General features: G+C 41.8%; 1 protein-coding gene across 1 annotated transcript; it reads right to left on the bottom strand.

The window, feature by feature from the left end:
- Positions 1-2,940: 2,940 nt before the first annotated feature.
- On the bottom strand, positions 2,941-24,183 carry dlgap4a (discs, large (Drosophila) homolog-associated protein 4a). The gene is made up of 10 exons (XM_034126537.1): positions 22,935-24,183; positions 21,938-22,173; positions 20,791-20,938; positions 18,854-19,100; positions 9,992-10,431; positions 9,782-9,879; positions 8,091-8,524; positions 7,094-7,185; positions 6,519-6,671; positions 2,941-5,399 (listed from the first exon to the last, which is right to left on the bottom strand). The coding sequence occupies exons 1-10, from the start codon at positions 24,144-24,146 to the stop codon at positions 5,175-5,177; spliced, it is 3,285 nt and encodes a 1,094-aa protein (XP_033982428.1). The 5' UTR covers positions 24,147-24,183; the 3' UTR covers positions 2,941-5,174.
- Between the last annotated feature and the right edge of the window lie 465 nt (positions 24,184-24,648).

Below are 24,648 nucleotides of genomic sequence, written 5' to 3'. Positions count from 1 at the left end.
CGGAAGCCTGTCAGCAACGAGCCTCGCAACTTCCCGACCAATCAGAGCACACTGGGCTCACAGGGGAGGGGGGGGCTCCAACAAGCCGTTTAGGACAGAGAGTGAATACCGGTGAATACACATACTTTACAGAGATGCTGTATGAGAAACCAATGTGAGTTTGGAAAATTGCACAGTATAAATCTATTTTAGTAATGGCCATGACATGGGCCCTTTAATGTCAGTTTTGTGATTTTATTTTGAAATCAGTCTTGTTCTGGTTAAATTCCGCTAACTTAACGCGTTTTTTCGTTCATTCAACAAGAACCCTGGGTTGCGGTCGAATAGTCCATTTAGCTTAGGAACCTTCCTAACGGAGTGAAATGACCCGGAAGTCCCTCAGTGGCAGCCATGATAAGTGCCGTTTGAATTCTCTAAATTAAAAGGAAAGGAGGTTTCAAACTTCCTTTATAACCTCCTTTAGCTTAGTAACCACTGGACCTCCCTAACCGAAAGGAGAGGAGAAAATGCTGCCCCACAATGCCTTGCGGCCGCGGCATTTGCCGTCACACAACAGTCGGCTGTTCACGGAAACAACCGATTATGAACGAGAAATGATATCATGAAAGTTACGGTGCTTATTAAGTATTTTAAAACGTATGTGGTAAGTTGCCAAAGAGCTTTGTTTTGAACGTTCATCAGTATTATAATCAAAAAGAGAAATATGAACGTTAGTTTTTACTGAAATGATCAAATAAAGTCAACATTTCACAGTCTTTACTGAGCTGTGTGTGGTTTGTTCAACTTTTAAAAGATGTTTGAATGGTGATATACACAGTGATAGATGTTAAGGACTAACGTTTATAATAAATACATTTGTATTGATTTTAAGATCTTAGCTTTATATATACAGTCTGTGGTTAGAATTTAGGAGCTGTTTTTTTGGAGTATTCGACCGCAACCCCGCTGTTGTCAATGGTTATGACGCAAGCAAATACGCGTGTTGCGTGACAACCTCCTACCCCTCGCATGTTCATTAAAGGAGAATGCCACAACATTTAGAAAGTTAATGTTATATTATTCAAAGTGTAAGTATATTAAAATACAATCTTCACATCCAATCCAACTACCTCAGCCATTTGTTGTCCACTATTATGTTGAATCATTTACATATAATATGACAATGTTTTAATTAGTATCTCTTCAATTCATGGAGCAAAACCCTCCACCATTATGGGATGCTGCTGAGTATCTAATGTGTAATCACCATGAGGGATGCTTGAGGCCGGGAGTGTTAGTGAGGTAAGTGTTCATTTATTTGTTATAATCAGGTTCTTAAAATGATATGCATATTACACCCCTGTGTGATTATTACATATTTAATTCCAAACCCATGGGCATTCATTGCTGCTATGACAGATTGCACACAGCTGGGAAGGCTGTTTATTACATGTTGGACCCTGACTGTAGGAATGTTGCTCCCATTCATCTATAAAAGCTTTACTGGGGTTGGACATTGAAGCTGGAAATAAGGCCTGGCTGGGATTTATTGTTCTAATTAATCTGAACGTGTGTGTTGGTGGTTGATGCCGGGGCTCTGTGCAGTCAAGATATTTCACACCAAACTACGAAAAAGAAATGTCATGAACCTTGTCTGTGCATGCAGGGCTGGAATGTAACTGAGTATGTTCTCAAGTACTGCACTTAAGTACAACCTTGAGGTACTAAGTTCACTTTAACAGTGTGAACAGTGTTGTCCACATTGGGCTTTTGTATACATAGTGCATGTTTCTATGTATTTTTATTGTTGTTACTAGGAAGGGTATTATTTGATGACCACATACTAAGGTGGACCAAATAAAGGTGTTTTGCTAACCCTTGTTTTATTTTAAATTATAAAACAATGACAACAACTGAGCACAAAATAAAGAAACAAAAAGCGGCTTTAGGATCACAAAGAGAGGTTTCTGGACACTATGTTCTGCTTCAGATGCAAACACATCAATTAAAGGAATTGAGGTAATTCTGTTGAAACATATACCAGGAGAAAAACATACATGTATTTGAAATTCAGTGCGCATTCCTCATTAATTCTACATCTTATGTCATACAGGAAATATGCCATGTTACTCATTTTACTCACATTTTTTTATTAGCTGAAAAGAAACTATCCTCACAGTGTCTAACTAATACACCATCACATTAAACAACCCTTCGTCTGTAAGATATGTGCTTATTTTGTAAAATGATGTTCGTCAGTACAAGATAAACTGGAACTACATAGTTTTTGCTCATTATTCCTAGCTGGATCTCTGAGAGGACAGATGGCGAGAGGGGGATGGCCACTAGGGCGGGGACTAAAGTCAGAATGGGCGTTAAACTCTCAGTCCATCAAGAAAACACAAAGACTTATCCCAAAGATATTCCTAGATACTTAACCGGAGAGTATTGCCTCGTCCACATGATGGTTGAGTAGCACATCCACATGATCTGCCTCCAGAGATGCACCTTCTGTCCATTTGGTAGCCCTTTGAAACTCAGGAAGTAGTGGTAAACAAACTGTCTGGAGATCCCTGATGCTCTCTTAAAGTTCAGTGTGTGGGCAAATAAAGGGATCCGGCTCTCAAATGATATGAAAAAGGGAGAGGTCTTTCCACCATTTGTCAGTCACAGTTATAAATTCTCACATACAGAACATACCCTGAATGCCTCACACAGATTGAATAGCTTCAGATCATTTGCGGGACCCATTTCAGGGAGTGCTAAAAAACTCACTGGCAAGGATCTTTGTATATTTGTATATGTAAGAAGGCCATGCTTTTAGAGATTACACAGTAACAATAAAATGTCTAATCTAATGCTTATGATTTCTTCGTGTGTAATATTAACTTAAAGCTAATATTACTGTTGTATTATGGATGAGTTCAATAATAAAAAACAGCAAGAATGATGACCAGGACATGTAGCAAAGGGATGTTTAATGATTTCTTTGGACAATGAAATGTACATGTCCATTGTTGATGTATTACAAACAAGAGAATAAGAAAATCATCAACTTGGTGTGGTGTCAGCATTCCCAGTTCAACCTCATTTTCTTGTGTGATGTCAACTAAAAGATTCAAAATGGAGCAAAACAAGATGTCTTGAGTTTCACGCAAGGACTGACCACTAGGGGGAGAGCCAGCTCTTACAGACAAAAACTAAAACTAGTGAGTGAAACTACACTGCATGAGTATCTGCTATGCCCAGTTCCACTCATGTACCATTTGGCACTTGTGTTTCCATTTGGGAAAACTAAACGTGGAATAATCCAGTCCAATACTCATGATTTGAGACAGACACAAGGCATAGCGTTTCCGGAGTGAGCTGATGCAAACACAAGCAAACTTGGCTGAGAATGCGCACACAGACACACAGCTGAATTCATGATGAGATTAAATAAAAAGAAATCACTTTAAATAAAAAGCTTCATCAAATGACACTGAAATGCAGACGATCATTGCCTTCTTGGCACATTATGGATTCCCTTGCAGCACCATTAATTATTATAAGAACAGAAGTCATGACGTGTTTAGGTCGACTTCATTTCGGATGAAAGTCACCAACATTTCAAATGCCTTTAACATTTAAATTAAAAAATATGTACCACAGTTCATTCTCACCAAACAGGGGTGGGAGTTCAAGCTGCTAGAAAGGGCAGCGAAGGAGACTGCCCATTAAGCAGTCAACTAAGAACGCACGTGACTGCATCAAACCTTATTTTTCTTACTGAAGAACAAGATTTGGATTTCAATTATTTGTCAATGTCTCTAAGCATTTGGCCAGTTAATTTGTGGTTATATAATAAATAATCCATCCATAGTGGTTTTTACTGTCAAGTTTGTGTTCAACCTGAGATTTTTTCAAGGGCAGTCAGTTCATAAAAGAAATAAACATTCATCCTTCATGATAAAGTTGTATTGGAAATGCTGAATTAAATAATTTAAGACTTGTATCTACTGCGGTGGTCGATCTGAAGCTATTTTATTATTGCTATGCTGATCCATTTCCTTTCCAGTGGCAAGTAAACTCCCACCCTATCACACGCAGTGCTGTTGAATGGGAATGCCATATCAAGTGGTGAATGTCTTGGTCCCCTACATCGCGTGAGGATGCAGTGAAATTCAGAATAATTAGGCAAACGAAGGTGAGCAAACTCGATCTGAGGTGAATGGAAAAGTGCAGTGATCAAGTCAACATGAGCTGTAAATGCATACAACTTCATACATTCCTCCTGTAGCTCACTGGCAGGGCAGTCATTCCTCACGTGCCTTCACAACAAAAACAAAAACAAAAACAAATGTAAGACTTTAACGATGGCTATTCACAGACACAGACTGTGTAGTGTGCGTTTGTGATGAGGAGAGGAAGAGAGAGAAAGAGAGGTGGAGTGCTAATATATCATGAAATTACATGTACTCGATCTATAAAAAACTACCGTGGTACTGAACACTGACCTCTTTCTAACAAATAATCTGGTATACAACATTTACAAAATGAACATTGTAATAGTGTGATATTTATAATATATATGCTACTGCCTTCCTCTGGTTCTCTGCATTTGTTAAACCTCCAACCCCTCCTTTTGATTGGTACGCAGTAACGCGTACACAGCACACCCGACGAGTAGCAGCCTAATACAAATAGAGAACAGGAAGACTCTGTGGACAGTGAGTACACCTGCATGTGTGTCCTGAGTGTGTGTGTATGGTAGCTCCGCTCGTCCACCAGGCAGCCACAAGTTGCCGGTCGACTCAGCAGTGAAGGGAGATTTAAGAGAGTAAACTTCTGGGATACCAAGATTCTTCAGCTCACGTGGTACAGGATGTCCTTATCCAAGATACTTGCACATTTAAGACAGTCCTGATATACTTAAGGAGATAATAATTATTATAATGTCAATAATAACAATAGTATTAAACATGTGTCAAGGTTATTTCTGTCCCATGGCAGCGGGGGGGGGGGGGGGGGGGATAGTCTGCAATATTCTGGATTGTTTTCGGTGTGTGATCGCCACATTTCTCCCGCCGTCAGCTGCTGTGAGGGATCGGCCTCTGTGCATCTGTGTGTGTGTGTTTGTCTCCGTGTGTGTTTTGTGTCAATGAATGTGTGAAGTGAGTCTGGATTTTTCCTCGATGATCTGTGCTGGGTCACTCTCAGAGGCGGGTTTGGGCCTCGGGGACGTAGATTTCGATGCTGTCGGCGCTTTCCGTGGCCGAGTTCTGTCGTACTGACGCCGCGCGCTTTGCCGCCATCAAGCGTTTCCTGGCTTCTTGCCGCTGTTTGTCCACGGCCGAGTCCACGCTTCTGTCCTTCCCTGCCGACAGCTTGGGCTTAGTCTGCTTCTTTGGCACAGATGATGGAAGCTGCTTGTTTTCGTCCTGAGGAAATCATGTCAAGAAGGAAAAGGAATAAGGTACGGTGTGGTACCAGCTGAGAACACAACCTGGTGATGAACACTCATTTGTTAGTCATTTAGCATGCCAACTACTATCTTAAGTAACCAACAGGTAGCTCTGTCAATAGAGAAATGTAAAAAGTGTCATATTAATCTCCCATACCAAAATTGACAAATTCTAATAGTGTTTTTTTTATCAGACCAATACTCCAAAAACCAAAATGTACCTAATTTACATGATATTAAGAGAAAGTATTCACTTTGGTAAAGCCGACACCAGCAAACGTTTGGCACTTTCACTTGATCATTTAAACAATTATCAAGTAGTTATACTAGTGGCTCAGTCAGTAGGGGCTTGGACTGGGAGCTGTAGGGTCGCCGGTTCAAGTCCCCGACCAGACCTAAAAAATGGAGTGTGGACTGCTACTTGGAGAGGTCCCAGTTAACCTCCTGCCCTGCCGTGGTGCCCTTGAGCAAGGCACCGGACACCCCCCTTCCCCCCTCACTCCCATTGCGATGAGGAGAGGAAGAGAGAAAGAGAGGTGGAGTGCTAATATATCATGAAATGACATGTACTCAATCTATAAAAAACTACCGTGGTACTGAACACTGAACTCTTTCTAACAAATAATCTGGTATACAACATTTACAAAATGAACATTGTAATATTTATAATTGTATGCTACTGCCTTCCTCTGGTTCTCTGCATTTGTTAAACCTCCAACCCCTCCTTTTGAGTGTGGACTGCTACTTGGAGAGGTCCCAGTTCACCTCCTGCCCTGCCGTGGTGCTCTTGAGCAAGGCACCGGAAAACCCCCTTCCCCCCCCTCACTCCCATTGCTCCCTGGGCGCTGTACACTAGCTGCCCACTGCTCCTAGTACTAGACTCCTGGTACTAGGATGGGTTAAAAGCAGAGAACAAATGTCACTGTGTGCTGTGTGCTCTGCATGTGTGACCATTAAAGAGGGTTTCATCCCTGCGATTCTATTCTATCAAAATAGATGCAGATAAACTTTTGGTTGACAGACGAATTAAAAAAAACGGTACTTGAGTTACAACTTTGTATCTAAAAACTTAAGTTGATCATACACCAAACTTCACCTTCTTCTCTGGTTTTTCAGGAAGTTGCCAGTTGTTGGCTTTCAGTTGGTAGAGCTCGTCAAACTTCATGCTGATGTCCTCTATTGAGAGTTGTAGCAGATCCCAGAACCCTGCGAGGTCCTGCGCTGTTGGTCGTGGGTTGGCATTAACGTCCTAGAGAGAGGAAAACGAGATGTAAATGACTTTGATCAAATCAGAAAGCAATAATCATATTCCTCCTCTCACACATATTTCCTGGGCAGCTCCTTCAAGCAAACGGATGAAGAGTAAAATTACATTTGACACCAATCAACATTCTACATTTCAACAGGATTGGACTTGGAACAGCGGGACAATAAAGTCAAGTGAACAGACAATTCTCACAGTACATCTGAACACATATATCCTCCAGGGTTTCATATTTCATGCCAGAAAGGATCGTTTCATCTCTGAATGTAATTGGAAGCATGTCAGTATGTACATGACGAGTTTGTAGGAAGTAGGTCAGTTGGAGATTGAGAAGCCAATAAAAACATCTGGTAAGTAGAGGAGTGTATCAAGAGAGAGATTCAATAGGATGTAATGAAGCCACTCACCAAGTTCTCATTACAGAGTCCTCTGAACTGCTCAAACTTCTTTGTGATGAGGAGCTGAGCGCTGCCTACTGCACTGCGGACCGTCCCCAACACTAAGAGAGAGAAACATATAATACAATCAGCAAGTCTTCAGAGAACAGAAACATTTTGAGCTTTAGGATACATAAAACTACAAAAAGGAGGTGAAAAGGCAGCTATCCTGATTGAAAGAACATGAAAGGGTTAGATAGCGCCATTGGGGCAAAGTAGAGGGTTACTATGATTTTATATTTGTATCTAGTATTGAAACATTTATCTTGACATTTAGCACTTAACATGCTGCGATTTCCTGAGAAGTAATACACTAAGGACATCTTAAGGATATTACAAATGTGTATCCTTTTTTATTTCAATTCATAATTCAGGTCCACAGAGAGCAGAAGGATCTGATGGAGCCTCTGAATCTAGTGTGCTGCTTGCTCATTCATATTTAAGTCACTGCAGTGATAGATCTGCCTAAAAGCCTGAGTGGTATTCTGGGAGATGAAAAAGTGAGATGACTGCGGTTGCTCTGTTGCAGCCAAAACAAAGTGCACTCCCCTGCAATGAGCTTGTTCTGTTTCTGTGAGCTGATGGCAGTAATGACTGTCTCATTGTTCATGGTAAACACAGGCAAGCTCTATTCCTCTGCGGAGCCTACTAACAACGACATCAATTTCATTCTTTAAGTTACACAATGACAAGCTATTAACTCTACTTTATTTATTTCTGTGTATTTGAAGTCTTTCCTTTGTCTCTTTTTGTGACGATTGATCGAGAAAGATGCCCTTGAAATTACCTGTACTTACTTTTTTTAAGATTAGGGGCTATCTAAGATACTAACACTAAGAAGGCTAATTTTCACATTTACAAGTAGCTTCAGATCTAAAATATTATCTGATTTTTAATCTGATTTTTTGTCTAGTGTAAGTTGGTCCAAAATAAATGAATAGTTATTTCATGCACTTGTCTCTCTTACCCTCCTCTGAAATCGTGTTGTCTTTGGTCTCCTTCTCCATCTGTTGACACCAGCCCTCCATGCGCCCCGCCTCCGCCTGCAGCAGCTTCATAAACCAGTTCCCGTCTCGGAGGCAGGCTGGCGTCCCGGGCTGAGCACCCTCTCCGGGGGTGCTGCAGTTCCCGGTCTCCAGGCTGGGATCAGGCGGTGGCAGCGAGGAGGGGTCTAAAGCCGGGTCCAGAGTCTCCGGGGGCGAGTTGGATATCCTGGAGGGGGCTGAGGAGTGTTCAAGGGGCTTCTGCTCCATGGCTTTGTCCTGTCTGGTGGCATTCACAGTTTGACTGTTGGTGCCGTTGGTTGTGATGTTTTCTGTGGGTGGTGGTGCGGCGTCCTGGGGCTCCTGAGGCTCAGTCTCTGTGTTTTGTCTGGACGCCATGCTGTTGTCCCGGCTGAGACTGCAGAGACAGGCATTAACATCAGCTTCTGACAGACAGTTAAATAAATAAGATGATGAAGTGTGTGTCAAACATGTCCCACAGTAACAGTTTGGGGTCACCGTGCTTAAGTGACGGGACATTATTGCAGCTGATGGTGCAGTATGATCTATTGCAAAGGAGCACAAGTATCCAACAACGAGGCTTCAGAGATAACGAGCAGCAGGAAAGGAAGCAGGCTGTCAACCAAATGGGATGAGGGGAAATGACAGTGCGTTGGAAAAGTTTGAATGCCCAGTTTTTCAGGTCATTATAGTCATAACTAGAGTAAACGGAGATCAGTCAGAGCCATGGGCTGCTGCCAGGCTGACTGCTGAACGACCCTGACAACAGTCTGATGCACTGACTGAAGATTCACCCGCAACACTTGCAAAAGACAGAATGACAATGTGAGTGTGTGCACTTCCTGAGGGAAAAGCAGGAAAGAGCAAGAGTGCATTCAGACAGGCAAGAAGCTGAGGGTGAGCAATCGGGCTGAAATCATTGTCACAAGAATAAAAGGCACCAAGTGGAGCTTTCTTGTAACCTTTCAGTTCAGCTTGTTCAGTGTAACTGACCCAAACATATTCTTGAGGTCGAACAAACGTGTATAATAAGAGGTTTGCTGTTTCATGTTCAAAATTGTGCATTGTTCACATCTAAGTTTGCTTGCTTTAAGTTCTCTTCACTGCCTTTTTGCCGCTGACAACCTGTCAATCAGCAGAATAGCATGAAACTAACAGGGATGTGTATCATGTAACCAAAATGCTCATAAAATTAGATCCACTTGTTAAAAGCATCATAGAACTACTAGTCAAATACTCAACAAGGTACCTTTAGAAAAGATGTCCTGCTTTAAAATGCAATTAAACATGATTTATATTACCATATGGAAACTGTAGGTTACTACATTTCTTTATTTACTCCACTTGTTCATACGTTGTAGCGCTTAAGCTCAGCACGTTTGGCATGTATGCAAAATGGTGATGTACTGTATGAGGCATAGAAAATTGTGAATACTCTTTTCAAGATAAGATGTGAAGTCACAATCCAATTATATCTCAATAGACTTTCATAAAAAGATTCCATTAGGGGAAAGCATTGCCATATGTATAGGGTAATATCCCGTCTTCTCATATCTAATAGATCCATCTTCAGAGCACCATTGTGAGACATGTCACCCATCAGATCACTCGTGGCTACCATTCACTGTTACATTAAATATGAGTGTATACTTACGGCCTGCCGTTCTCCACTTGAACTCCGATAGACTGAAACGTGAGGGGTGCAGTCAGGGGTAAGGGTTCTTCTCTTAACACTGGAAGAACACAATCCACCTGAAAAATCATGGACAGAAAAGTCAAATACAGCTGGAGGACGGGGAACTGGGACTGTCTTTAGTCTCCTCCCAGTATGATTGTATCTGAATATAAATAAGACAAGTGTTACCTGGATTCCGATGGAGGACAGTTTCCTCTTGGTTGCAGTCGGCGGTTGTTGTAGGGTGAATCCGAAGCTCAGGGTGTCATTTTGGGACTGGGTAGATGTGGAAGTGGTGGAAGTGGCGACACTGCTGGTGGTGGTGCTGGGAGGAGGGAGGTCTCGGGGGGCTGGGACAGGATGGGCAGAACCTGCAGCGGGGGCAGGGACTGAAGCAGGGACAGGGACTGGGGGAGGCCGGGTCCCCTTTGCCAGACTGCCCGTGCGGATGCTACAGAGACTGTCAGATGAGTTGCTGCGTCCTGATTGGCTGTTGGCCTCGCTGCCACGGTCCTGATGGTCAAGGTATACGTCCTGGGCCGACTCTGTGCTGCTCTGCACCGTCACCGAGATGAGGGGCTTGGATGTGGTGCGGGGGGGGACTGGAGGAGGAGCCTTCCTACTGCTGACTGTAACCGGGAAGAGAGGAAAGGAGACTTAGGATGAGAAATCTGCTTATTGTCGCAGGACATCAGACAAAAGCACAAGGAATATAAAACTGTGCTACTTGACATTAGCCAGCTGGCGCCTATAAAATGTCATAACACAAAACCATAAACAAACCTGCCCTTTGCCCTTATTGCTGCCACTATCAGGCTGTACTTAGAGCTTCCTCTGTGTCCTGTAAACCTGCTGTTGGCTGTTTCATTGACAACAGTCTGTCTCTGGAGACCTTCCTCTACATGCCACACCTTTGCATCCATTTTACACTGGGGACTATCAGACAAGACAACACAACACTGATCATAGCCTATTTTTACCAATCAGTTTTAGGAACAATAGCACCACAGGAAAAGTTCCATTTCTTTCCTGTTTGTGTCACGACTTCATCTGAACAACCATGAACATTAAACAACAGGGAGCGTTCCTGATGATTTCACTATTCAGTGGATGTAAAGCTATACAAAAATCAGATTTGTCCAAGTGAACTCTTGAGTTTGAATATTGCGACTTCACCGTGGGGTATATTTATATCAAGTCCCATGTTTAATGCAGTGAGTGCAGGGATTTGATTGACAAAATGAGGTTAGACCCTGGGCTTCTCAGCTGATAATTAGAATCATGGCGCTTGGGGACCAGCATTTAAACTATTAGCAAACAAAGTTTCATCTTACTTGCTTTTCTCTCTCATCAATGCTCCCGTGCTCTCAACTTGTTTACTTGTATTAAGACAGTTCAGTCCTGCAAACTCCACTCTCCTACAGAAACACAAACGTCTACAGAAATCTATCCACAAGATAAAATGATGTATGTGTACACTTCTACAGTGATATACCCCATAGACTGCATTTGTAATAGAAAGGGTATGCAACATTTTTTATGGGCCATAATCAATATTTGTATAAGCATGTATTAAAGGTCCCATGTCATGATTTTCTGGTTATTACCCGTCTCCTTGTGTGTTATCTAGATTTTTCTGCATGTAAACGCTCTGCAAAGTCACAAACCCTCAAAGTACACCCTGTAGCGATTAAAACTCTAACACAGAAAAGACCTGTCTATGCTGCCCCAGAACGCCTCGTTGGAGATTTCTCTTTTTCCATTGTTTTCTTCTTGGGTATAGTGACGTAAGCGAAACGGAAGTGAGGGACCCAAACAAACTATTAAGAAGGCAAATTTGAGATTTCATTTAACTCCAGCTCTCGACACAGGTTCGGGAAAGCCCCATGAGCTTCTCGTTGTAGAGTGAAAATGGAACACACACGCTATTTGTTGTTTGTTTATATCACGCAGTCTGTTGTTCTTCTCTCGGTTATCACGCAGTCCGTCTTCCGGTTGTTGCCTCTTTTGAATGATGAATACACACTACCGCCGCCTGCTGGTAAGGAGAGTTATTGCCACTCACGCATGCGCAGTTCGTACGTGCTTCTTGGCCGTCGGCTGAAGTCTTTGCGGTGTGTTCCAGTGCGACACATGGCCAAAACGCAGAGACGCGAGGCGACGCAACAGTCAGGGTCCGTCTGTGTCAGTTCTTTGTTGTCAGATTGGTGTGTCCGGGCCTTTTGGGTATAGTGATGTAACGTAACGGCTCCGCGGATTGCGAGGCTCGCTGCTGCGAGGAGCGGGACACTGTGAGCTGGCTCACTGGTGTGGGGTCGGCGAGACACCGCGGAACTCAGCCTGAGCACACACACAAACTCCCAGCCAGGCTGCGGGTGTGTGTGTGTGTGTGTTTGGGGCTGGGTTTCGCTGTGTCTCGCTGTCTCGCAGATGGCCACTGGGCTCACAGGGAGGGGGGGGCAGGAGCTCCAACAAGCCGTTTAGGACAGAGAGTGAATACACATACTATACAGAGATGCTGTATGAGAAACCAATGTGAGTTTGGAAAATTACACAATATAAATGTATTTTAGTATACCTCAACAATGGAATTATGATCAGTAGAAATGGCCATGACATGGGACCTTTAAATAACAATATAAAAACAAGTTTTAGCTCATTGCTTGTGGAGCATTCATCAGCTCATTAAGAATTGTAATGCATTTATTTTAAATCAGAGAAGTACCATCACATGGTAGACCACTTAACACGGGCAGACATTTTAACCACGGATTCACAAATTCTTTCAACAGAAACTGAAATGATGCCAAAGACAATCTGAGTCAGGAAGGAGAAAAAGGACTGGTGGTTATTTCTCTCATTGGTCTGACTGCAGGGTTGTGGTGGATGACACAGAGTTAACTACAGTACAGCATGGGAAACCCCAGGTTTTTCTTTAAGAATTGATGGGATGTTGTTGAGTCGGTTTTTGAGTAGATGCTATTTTAACAGCTGGCAGACTGTCAACATATGACCGAAAAAGTTGGAAAACTAACAGCAGACAAATACCTCTCCCTAATAACAGCCTTCACTGACATACATGATGGATGAAATAATTATTCTAAAATTAGCCGACCAAGAAAGTAATTCTAGGCTTACCGCGTTGGATCAATAATACAAATGTGCCGTTTCTTCTCGCCGGTAGTGGTTTAATTCTAAATAGCAACCTAACACCCTGTAATTGTGAGGGTGCTGCACTTCCGTCATCATGTGACTCACAGCACCAGTATAGCCCTCATTAAATCCCAGCAACATACACAAACATGGCTGTGGAATCCACCCCATGAGTCGCTCATGCAGCCCTGGCCTCTCCTCTTCAAGCACTTATCCAACCAACAACGGGACATTTATTCGCAAAGAATGAGACATGTCTTTAACTGCTCATAGCACAGATGCATTACATTCCCAAACTGTATTAGCCTATCATATCCGGCTACACCCTGAGTCTCAACACATGCCGCCGCCTGTCACATTTGCAACTAGGCTGCGCTGTGTATCAATAAACCAAATAGCCACACATGTACAATTGAAATGTAGCTCTAGATAGGACAGTTTTTGAGAATCTAAAATATAGACTAAATGTGTTTTAAGATCGTCTATCCACTCAAATGCAAGGGTGCTAAGAGATGGATGAGCTGCCCAGACCCTGGACCTCTGGGGGCAGACCTCCAATCCCATCACAGTTAATGCCTGATAAATGAGGATTAGACCCGTTTATAGATCATTTCTTGTTAAATTAAAAACAACATTAGTAAGGTTTGCCGAATACAGCTGTGAGGGTACATTTATCAGAAACAGATCTTTTAGGCTTTGTGGTATATCCAACAGGTTTTGTCTTATCTAATGTATGTATTCATGAGTAGAATTTGTTTCAAAACTATTTCAGAATTCAAAAACTGATTATAAAAACTGCCTTTGGAGTTTTGCAAGATTACAGTGATTCATTTATTCTTAACATGGTTGACAACTGATTTAAAAAAATGTTCTAGTCCAGCTTATAAAGTCAAAACATGCTAGCTAAGCTAACGAATGAATGACAAAGAGAATTCCCGTTGCTTTACCTTTCAAGTTGACAAGTTAAGTGGACATCAGCTGTCTGTGGGGGACTTTACAGGGGCCCTAATGCTTCCTCTCGCTTTAAAAACAATTAGGATCAATTACAGCCCTGTCAACACTGCTATGATCATCAAATGTAAACTAAATTGCTTCACTTATGAAAGCCATGCAGACTCTAATCCAGGATATGCTCCGGCTCCATCAGCACGTCTGTCTGAGAGCTATCAGATGACCACTAATGGGCCCTCCACTGCAGGCTAAAGACTGAGTGTACAGTACACCATTGACTATTTTCAATCCCGTTGTTGTCATAGCACTGTTTGATAGACAGTAGGAATATATTTTCTTCCATTTTGGAACAGACTGCTTGCTGTTCTGGTTTTGGATGAAAGAAGTGTTGAATACTGTTGACCTACTTCTTTGTGTGTGTTAATTAGGCTGCAGAGTGATCTTCTTTTTGAGTAGAGACAGGTACAACAATAGTTTCTACTGGAGCATCAAGCTCATAAAAAGCAAAGCACACGCCCAGCTTTATAAACAGTATTATAATTTATAGTGGATCAAGATTTGCAAAACTGTGGATATGAGCCAAGTATCATGAAAAGAGGTTGTAGCTAAAGCTCTGTCCAAGATTAGCCGTGTTATTGTAAGATAGTATGGCAGGCTGACAGGCTGTGGGAGGTGTAGACTGAAATATTAGACCAGAACGTGACTTCTGACAAACAGATTAAGAACACAAAGCATTCAGCAAAATACTGTGAATTTAAAATGTGATCAGAGAGAGAGCTTGCCTGTACACAATTTGGCCTTTAAATGAATCTTTGCCTTAGCCCGAGAATCAATCTCATGTGAGCTGGGCAAATCAAATATTTGCATTATGCATGAGATAACAGCTGACATGTCAATTATATTATGTGTGCATTGGGGATATGCATCAGTTGCATGACATCTACATGTCAAAATAAATAACTGTAAGCCTAACAAAGGCCAATGCATATGGTGAGGAGAGTTAACAACAGTATTTACTGTGCACTGAGATCAAGTAGAGTGTGTTCATTCAAGTTTGAGTCACTATGTAAACTTAAATAACTAGTTTATGTAGCTGTTCAACATGATTTTTTTAAATTATATATATATATATATATATATATATATATATATATTATGTGTTGATGCATAGTTTCAAGAATCAGATATGGTATCTGTGTGGTTTTCCACAATAGATGGACGACTAATGGGTTCAAGCTCTTAAGGTATGAGTAGAACAGGAGCAGATTATTGGGCAGAGCGGGCACATAAGTAAATGTAATATAACATTTAACATAAAACCAAAATCAGACTTGGCCTTGAGAACTTGACCCGAATTGAAACTAAATCCTAATCTGACCTGCTGGACTGGGGCAAAAGTCTGGGTTACAACTTTTTGTCTCAGTTATATTTGAGACCATAAGACAAAAAAAAAAAGAGCAGAAATGCTTTATGAAAAGATTCTCTTTTACCACATGACATGTTACATTTTCTTAAAATTGACCGTTGATATTGATATGTAATTGATTATCAAAAGACTTAGATTATGTTTCTATCTATTGACTCATTAGGCAATCGACATTTTGTTTAAGATCATGCTGCATACTCCTAATGAAAAGTGCTTTACAATTTGTAATAAACTCACAATATGATATTATACAGATTATTCAGTGACTGCCATAATAATAATTGATGCAACATAATGTTTCCATCTACGTTGCTCTAATCGGTGCATGTCATTAGTACAGGAAATGGGTAGGGCTGGAGGATTACTGTCTAACCATGTTAACTAAAAAGCTCCACACACATCATCAGGGAGCCTGGCTGCTGCTGACCTTACTGTGAAACTATAGTTGTTTCGCCCATTCAGTCAAGAGATTACCTCATCGATGAGAGTGAGAGGAAGAGTGTGTAATACTGTGGAGGATGACTCACAGTCTATCCATGGCAATACACAGACACACCATGGCTTGTGTCATATGGTGCTGTGCAGGATACAATGAACACGCCTTGACAACACAATGAAGCTTTAAAGCCTGTGATTCCGACGTTACCACAAGCCTGTGGTGAGAATATAGAATGTTGAAAGATCACAGAAAAATAAATAACGTCCTTAACATGAATTTCAATCCAACAATATGAGCTGAATCTCCCAACCTTTAAAAACAATAGAATCAGTTAGTATAGGCAATTGTAAGTGATGTAATATTCCTTTTGTGTGCATGTCCTCCTTTGTTATGTGGTGCTTATAAAGGCCCAGTGAAGTGCCTAACTGCAAAGCACTACACATGGCAGGAAGCTGATAAATTATTGAATGTGTCCTCGGGTCTTAGCACATGGTAGATAGCTACTGAAAATAAATGGCACATGGAACTGTGGACCAAAAATAGCCACTGCAGTTATGATATAATATTTTTGATAAGATACATGACTTTACATTAAACTAATAAAACATGAATAGGTCTATAAAGCAGACATTTTTACACACAGTTGGAGTCAACTAATCTTACATCACCACATGTTTAAGGGTTAATTTGACCTGATTAAGAAAGCCATGTGACGAGACAAATTACATTCTGCAGTAGTCGGTTTTGACTTAGCAGTTGGGCTGATAGGTTAAGCTAAACGTGATTCATTGCTTCCTACATGCCTCTAAACTCAGATCACTGTCACATGTAGACTCTGGGATAAGAGAGAAGTATCGGTTAACGGTACTTTGCTTTATTCATCAGTGGAAATTAATCCAGGAGATGACATGTTAGATAAGGATAAACTAAATAACGTTACAAAGTCCAAGATGAAGCAATGCGACTTCACAAGATGCTTTGTGTATTTCCTATTTATCGATTTAATGAATGATCCGCGTCTGGAGATACGATTTAATCACCTCCAACATCAAACTATTTGTTAAGGAAGACCGCCTTTATCACACACTGTATTAGCTTGTGTGAGCTATCTGCTGTAACAGACGTGGCTGCTTTGGTTAGCAGCCGGGTACCGAGCTGTCCATAGCCGGGTGTTGACGCCTCGGCTACCGTTAGCTTGTGCTACTAGCCTGTTAACGCTCGTTACGGTGGGATATCACCAGTCATTTAACAATGAGTAACGTTAGCCGGAGGCATTATATAGTGGAGATGGAGGAGAGCCAACAAAGAGGAGCTGCTATCGGTAGCTTTTCGCCTTGCAACCACCAGTCCAACACCAACCACATTACTGTCTACCTGCCTCGCCTGCTTGCTAACGCCTTGTATTAGGATTTCATCCCTTTCTTCATCCACGTTAGCTAGCTAACCTACCATACCATTAGCTCATGTTAGCTTTCCGTTGCTAGCGCTACGTACCCACAACAATTGACAGTCTAGACGTGGACGCCCAGTCAGCGAAAGAAAGCGACAAAATCTTACTGTATGGCGGTTGACTGGTAAAATCCTTAGTCCTTGTCTGGTCATTCATGAAATGCAGACAAGATGCAGACAAGATGCAGACGGGATACGGTGTCCTGCCGTAAAGACACACAACGGCGCTGTGAAGAAAAGATTTGTAGTACACGCCCTTGACGACGAGGATTGGAGTCCACATTTTCTCCGTAACCGCTCTCTGCGAGCGATTGGTCAGATCTGATCATCGATGTAATCGAACATGAACGCGATTGGCCCATTATCTGTGTAACGATAGGTGCGTTTCATTTTGTCCCTGGCGCCGCGGGAAAAGACTCTATACAGCCTTGACATAAAGCTCATACATATTCGATCTATTGTGGCCGCCCGTCTCCCAAACAATGGAGCTTTACTTCAATTGAGGCCAACCAACCAAACTCCCTACACAGTAGGGATTGTCCACAAAAGATGAATTGAGCGCTGCTTGCCTACAAAGAGATCTATGTTACCATTATTATTATTATTATTTTATTTGATATCACAATATGTCCCTGGGCATATGAATGCAAAAGGCCCAAACTGCTCTTTTGTTATTATTCTATTTGTGTACTTTCCCATGTTTACTCAATGTATGTTATGTTAAAGAACACCTCTAGATGACACAAAATCAGACATCATATTTTTTAATTGGATGAGTTATTAACAAAAATACATGTTATTGTTGCCAATGATAATATCTGCAAGTTACCAGTACACATAGCCTTTTGTAAATAAAGCTTTAGGCCCTGCTTTGATTGGTAACTGAATGAACTGTAGACCATAAACATTGTAGTAAGTCTCTTATATTTCTTTCAAACCCAAAACAACAAAAGTATGTTTTATTTTGTGAAGCTTTGTTGGACTGCTCATAACATTCTTTTCAACAAACACTAAAACAGTATTCTTTGCAATAGACAATATAGAGATCTTCAATGAAGACATTATTGCAGACTGAGCATTATAAACCAAATACATATCATTGGAACAGGAAGGATTGTTGGAAAATGTGTCATAAAACAAACTACACTACACAACTTCACTGAAACACGAGACACACGTTCTACTGTTCACAATAGCTATGAAAACAATGTCTCACTCTTCTGTTGCATTTATTTACTCATCAACTTAGAGAGTACCGTTTTTGCCCACTGTTGTTCAGCTTTCTTTCATGACAGAGATGATTGCCAAGAAATTCATCACTCTACCGAAAATATTTGATATTTTTTTAAAGGGGAAGTTAATTTTTCAGGGGAAATGATTGTACCTATAGAGTAGATAGAGTTGACTATACTTATCTAGATTAGTGTGTTTTGCATCAGTCAATGAGTTGTCCTACATTATTTTAGTGGTTATTTTCATTGCCTACAAAATCTTCATTGTGTTTTTATGATGCAGAGTATATAATGGTTGTTTCTAATGCCAGATAATATCGGCCTTTCTGCATATATATAAAAAAAGAAATCAAAGACTATCTTCAACAGCCCTGTCCCACCTTCTCTTCACTGGTACTCACTTGTGTTGGAGCAATAGCTGTGGCCTGTAGTGGTGGGTGGTGATGAGTCTGAGTCTGCAGAGGCTGTATCTTCATCCTGGGAGCAGCCAGCCTGGATGGCCCGCAGGTAGCTGTGGCTGCGCGACCGGAAGCACGTAGGCGCAGGCAGATCCAGAGCCTCCACTGCCTGCGACTCCCCCTCACAGTACGGTACTGAGTGCCCGTAGCCGTGCCCGTATACCTGAAAGTACGTGTGCAGATTCACACGCTGAGGGCAGACGGCAGACTGAATAATATGCATTTACCAGGTACAATATATACCCAGTCGTGGACGCAGTATTTACATATTTAAGCAAAATGTACTCAAAGTATAAGAGGTAGAATGACTAATTTCTCCAAAATGGCCCATGTGCTTTACATTTCATCATTTATGATATTATTTCATTGTTTAACTGTTATAGCTTGTTAAGGTGAAGCTAGTTTTGAATACCTTATGTAAAGTTAAATAGTTAAGCTTCAGCATGGGGATTGGGCCTGTGTGGAGGGTCACATGATGGGGGTTGTGAGATGATTAACATGAGTGAAAAGAACAGAAAACAATGTTCTGCTGGACAAATGTATAGATATTTTAAAAAACGTTCTGTGATCTTTTTCATACTGTGAAATATTGAACATGTGCTACCTGTTTGGGCCTCGAGAAGTCATTTAAACAAAATCATCGGAGAAGATTAGAGAGGAATTTTCTCTTGTGTTAGAAACAACTCATAGACATCTCAAACATGAGACTGTTTATTTTTAAGGCTGACATGTCAAAAAAGTTAGTAACCAATTTAATTAATATTAACGTAATATTTATTTAACCTACAACATACAGAGTTACATTTTCACAAAGGTTGGGAACCACTGCATTCATGTTTATTAATTTCGAAAAAGTAACTGGTAACTAAAGTACCTAAACTATTTTTGAGGTTTTTGTACTTAACTTGATTAAATGTACTGAGTTACCTTCCACCACTGTCTAAGCTGTGAATCGAGCAGGTCACAACTATTAATCATTTTGGAAAAATCAATGGGAAAATGGTGTGATGGCTTCTTGCTTTTCAGCTAATACAAAGATGCTTATTTTTTGCATCATTTTATGAGTCACTCAAAGCTGCTTTGTCCCAGTATTTCTTTGCTGCACAGATTTGTCATTGTATCATGGGAATAAGCTGTGACGCCCAGCACCATCTGATGTGTTTGATCAAACGACATAAAAATAAGTAGAAACAACAAGTTTGAGTATTTTTACGCTTGACATTTAGGTGGCAAATATGAACATACTGTGTGTGGTACGTAGACATAAATAATATTCCCTGTAAATGAACTCATAGAACTCTTCAATAACGTTGGGGTTTGTCATCCACACATTCTTTACTCGGATTGACTTCACTGTCACATTATAATTTGAATAATGCAAAGGCATTAAAACTGATGGCATTTATTCTAAAATAATATAATAATAATCTTTATAATAAAAGAATGTTTGCATTAGTCTGGTGTGTGATTTTTGCATCCCACTCCAATGCTGCTGCTGAAAATGTCTCCTCAGGTTTACACCGAGGCATATGTCCCACTTTGACATTCTGCAAACACGCTCAAGCATCTCTTTTATACCTCTAGTTTATTCCCGGCTGGCTCATTCACAGACGTCTCAATAGACTTTACATACACTTAAATATTCTCTCACGGCAGATTCAAAATTGGAGAATTGTGTAAATGTGTTTTTTTGCTCATTCCCTGGTGATTTTAACTTTTTCTTTTAATTGCTCTCTGGAGATTTAAGAAATCCAAAATATCATAAGGTAAGAATATCACACCCAGCAAAAAATACAATAAATGTTGCTGTCATGGAAACATTGGTTGACATCATGTTGTTTATAGTAAAAGCAACATATTTGATAAGAGAGGAGACATACCTGCGTGGTCGAGCCTCTGCCCAGTGTGGCAGAGCATTGACTGAAATCATTGCTCCTGTAGCGTGGGGGGGGCTCCGTCGGGCTCACCAGGCAGTCCAAGTTATCGAGGCTCCGATTAGTCGACAGCTCTTTCAGGGACGGCAGGGAGCTGTGGAAGTGAATATTATAATAAACCTCTCAGAAGTCATAGACTGGAATAAGTGAAGGCTGTGTTTAATTGATGATATTCAGGAGAAACTTTAAATCACACTCCAAAAATGTTCCCTAGGGATTTAAAACAAATTAAATACTGCTGAGATGTGTGGATAGTGATATGTGCTCGGGTTTCAAATGGCAGCACAAAGGAAACAATGGTTTATAGGTAAAACTGATAAATATGTTTTAACTGTCTGATTGATCTACAGTTTGTAAAGTTTCCTCTGTTCTGCCTTACCCTTCAGGCACCCGGTGTTAGTGAAAATGTGTGTACATAAGCAGCAGGGTGTGGTTGAGTGATTTCCATGAATTTGCATGTTATGATATCAGGGCTTGAGGAAGCAGGCAAGAGTAAAGTACAAACACACCACTCAGGGTACCTGCAAGGGAAAAGATGAAGCAGGAGGCTGAGAGGAAAAGTACTGGGAAAGATTAGCCAAGAAAAGGTAGTGGGTAGTGGTGGTGGGGCAAGTGAGGGAGGGTGGAGGGCCACACTGCCTGCCTATGGATAGCACTGACCTCAGATGCTGCATAGAGCATGCATTCTGTAGTGGAGACCACAGATAATCCTCCCGCATGAGAGCGTAGCAACGAGGCCTGTTCGTGTGGGGTGAAACACATGGCAACATTTCATCTCCTATTTCTCTTGTACCAAATAAAAAAATTATACTGGATGTAATTTCTTGTCCCCTCTCAATAATATCCATGTCTACGTCCAAAAATAGCTTCTCTTAATTTGTTTTCACTAAGTGCTGCTGCGCATCCAGAAAATGATTTGTGACAGGATGCTGCCACCTGCTGACTGCCTTTGGGGACATGACAAAACCTTTATTCCAACAAAATACCCCTATTTGAATGAATGTAAAGTAAAACAAACACAACTATGGCAAATCAATGAGTATGATAATCAAGGTAATCATTTCAATATGGTTCTCTATGCTGTTGGACTCACTTGCGTTGAGCTAGAGGCGGCTGCTGCTCACTCAGGGAGTGCTGGGTGGCCTTCAGGTAGCTCTGGCGACGGGCGGACGCTTTGGGGGAGGGTTTGGGGCTCCCCTCTGAATCCTCACTGTCTTCTAGGTCCCCCATTGCTTTCACATAGCTGCCACTGCGCATCCTCCGACAGGGGATCTCAGTTCCTCTGCCCCGGCCGCGGCCCAGCGTTCCTGCCCAGTCCCCCATAGGGACCTGGATCATGAAAACGCATATATACCGTTGTGAAACTCTTAAACCATGTAATGGAGAAACTTCAGGTGTACTTGAACACTTAAAGTATTCTATGGTTTGTGTGTATTTCTTTTATGAAATAATATTCACAGTATGGTTCTGGGAATGTGCAACAATGGTATCTAGAAAAGGAAATATGACTGTGATGAACTTCATGAAAAATCTATAATAAACAGAAACTATATAAGTCAATATGATTAACTAAGGGTTTTAAAAGTAAAGACTGTTGGGAAAAAGTGCCCCATCACCCCCTTGTTTTACTTGCCTACTTTCCTCACTTCCTGATGCCAATGGGACCATGTTATTTGATCCCTTAGACATTCGAAAATAAAGTCAAGGTTATTCAAATGTTGCTATTTGGCATAACTTCAGACTGCAACAAATACTGTTTTTTTTAAAGCAATTAGTTTGGCAAGAAACTGTTGAAATACCCCAAATCTCTGAAGTATTTATTTAATAAAATGACACACATTGGGGTATTCCTTGTGATCTTTTTTTGGGAACTAATATAGTGTCTTCTTTCTTCCATTCATTGAGCGTCTCCTGAAACCTTTGGAGCCGCACTGGAAAAATATCTAATAAAATTATCAGGCAAATCAGAAACTCCCTTTCACTTACACTAGATTAATAAAACCCAGCAAACTTAGAGAAATTATATAAATAACCATGCAAACTTACAAAGAATGATGATGATGAAGATGAATACTGACTGGCCCTCCTACCTGAAGAAACTGTTGTGCCAGGTCTTGGTGGCATGACTTGGTTTTAAGCAGGGTCCTGTTAACTGAAGTGGAGCCCTTCTGCAACACTTGCCTGGCCTGGCTGAGGGTGAGAGTGGACCAGGAGCCCCTCTTCACCAGTATGTCATCCTTGCTTCCTCTGAATCTTCCCTCTCCATCCTTGGATCCTACCTGGTTGGCCTGGCATGCCAGAAACTTGAGGTCACTGCTGCTTTTGGAGGTCTTGAGGCTATGTGCAGAAATGGTGTGGTAGCCCTGTGGGATATGTCTGTGAGCGGCCTGGCTGTCTGACACCGCTCTACCGAGAGTCATCATGGTCAGCGGATTGCGGTAACCTACAGCAAGAGTTCCAGCTCTGGAGTCAGTGTCCAGGGCGTCGTCCGAGCTCCAGAAACCTAGTGCATTGGGCCTCGGTCTCTGCTTTGGCCCCTCAGTTTTAGCCCTGTCTCTACTCTTGCTCCTGCGTGACGGTCTACCACCGTCCTCACCAGATCCTGTGGTGCCAGTCCCTCCAGCAGAGCGCCCATTAATGTTGCCTTTGATTGCAGAGTTTTCCAGGGACTGGGACTTAGCGAATAGCTTCTGCACAGAGTGCATCAGGTGGCGTATGCGTCCCGGGCTCTCACTGCGTTGCTTAGACATACGTCCTCTATGAAACTGCAGCGTGCTGAAGCCGTCCCGCTGCAAAGGCAGGTGTCTCTCCAGCTGATCCAAAAGGTTGGAGGGTAACCGATTCATCTTGGCTGCTGATGCCGAGGAGATGGTGGCTGATCCACTGGTGATCATGGGAGCCCCAGTAAGGCCCAGACCCAAGCCCATGCCCACAGACAAGGAGGTGGAGAGTGGATTTGGCCTGCCGCCCTGCCCCACTCCAACTCCTCCAGCCATACAGGCCTGGGAGCAGTCAACCTGGGCCGACTGGGAGGTGAAGTGCAGACGAGGGAAGGTGCTGCTGTTGGAAATCTGGCTAAAGGGCAGCAGGCAGTCCGGGGTCATGGCGTTCGGGCTGGTTGGGCTGGTGGGAGAGTACTGGTGGAGATGGGGGTCCAGGGTGCCATAGTGGTTCAAGGTGGGGCTCAACAGAAAGGCGCTGTGAGGGTCAGAGGTCAAAGGATAGAGAGACTTCTGTGGGCATCCCGCTGGCTCACAGGAGTCAGACAGGTGGCGGCTGCGGTTGGCTCCTAACCCTTTCATGGTGGCTAAGGTCTTAGAACATGTCTCCAATCAGCACGGCTCTACGGACCTGAAGGGCTCATCCTGCAACGAGAGAAAAAACACAGAAGTGATTTATTAAACATGGAATTCAAAACATTATTAAGAAAATATCTCTGATTGGTGGTGATATTTAGTAAGGGATTCTGATATGTGAAGGGAAGTTTAATTAAATACAACTATTTAAACTGTGTCAAGGTATTTTGCTTTCACATTTTCTCTGTTAGAAAAGTTGTTTTATCCTAGTTCAGAGGTAGATTCTCTCAGGAATGTATAATAAAAATAAGCCTATTTGTACCTTCATAGAGATTTTAGTTAAGAGTGCATAACAGTAAAAGAGCAATTTGCGTACAAAATAAAGGCTTGGAGGGGGAGTTCTCCACATTAATACTTAAAGCTAATGAAAACATTAGAGTTCGAGCCCACTAACAAGTGTTTTTTTTCAGTGTGTCCTTGAAACTTGTTGTAGTTATTGAGCTTAAAA

The sequence above is a fragment of the Trematomus bernacchii genome, unplaced genomic scaffold (assembly GCF_902827165.1).
Source record: "Trematomus bernacchii unplaced genomic scaffold, fTreBer1.1, whole genome shotgun sequence".
Classification (NCBI taxonomy): Eukaryota; Metazoa; Chordata; class Actinopteri; order Perciformes; family Nototheniidae; genus Trematomus; species Trematomus bernacchii.
The sequence above is the reverse complement of the archived record's forward strand: the minus strand, read 5'-3'. Positions and strand labels throughout refer to the sequence as shown.

Coding starts and splice junctions, on each gene's coding strand:
- dlgap4a (XM_034126537.1), bottom strand. CDS start 24,146: ATGAAAGGGTTAGGAGCCAACCGCAGCCGCCACCTGTCTGACTCCTGT. Junction 10,432..18,853: donor CAGCTATTGCTCCAACACAA/GTGAGTACCAGT, acceptor TCCCGGTTACAG/TCAGCAGTAGGAAGGCTCCT. Junction 7,186..8,090: donor CAACACGATTTCAGAGGAGG/GTAAGAGAGACA, acceptor TCTCTCTCTTAG/TGTTGGGGACGGTCCGCAGT.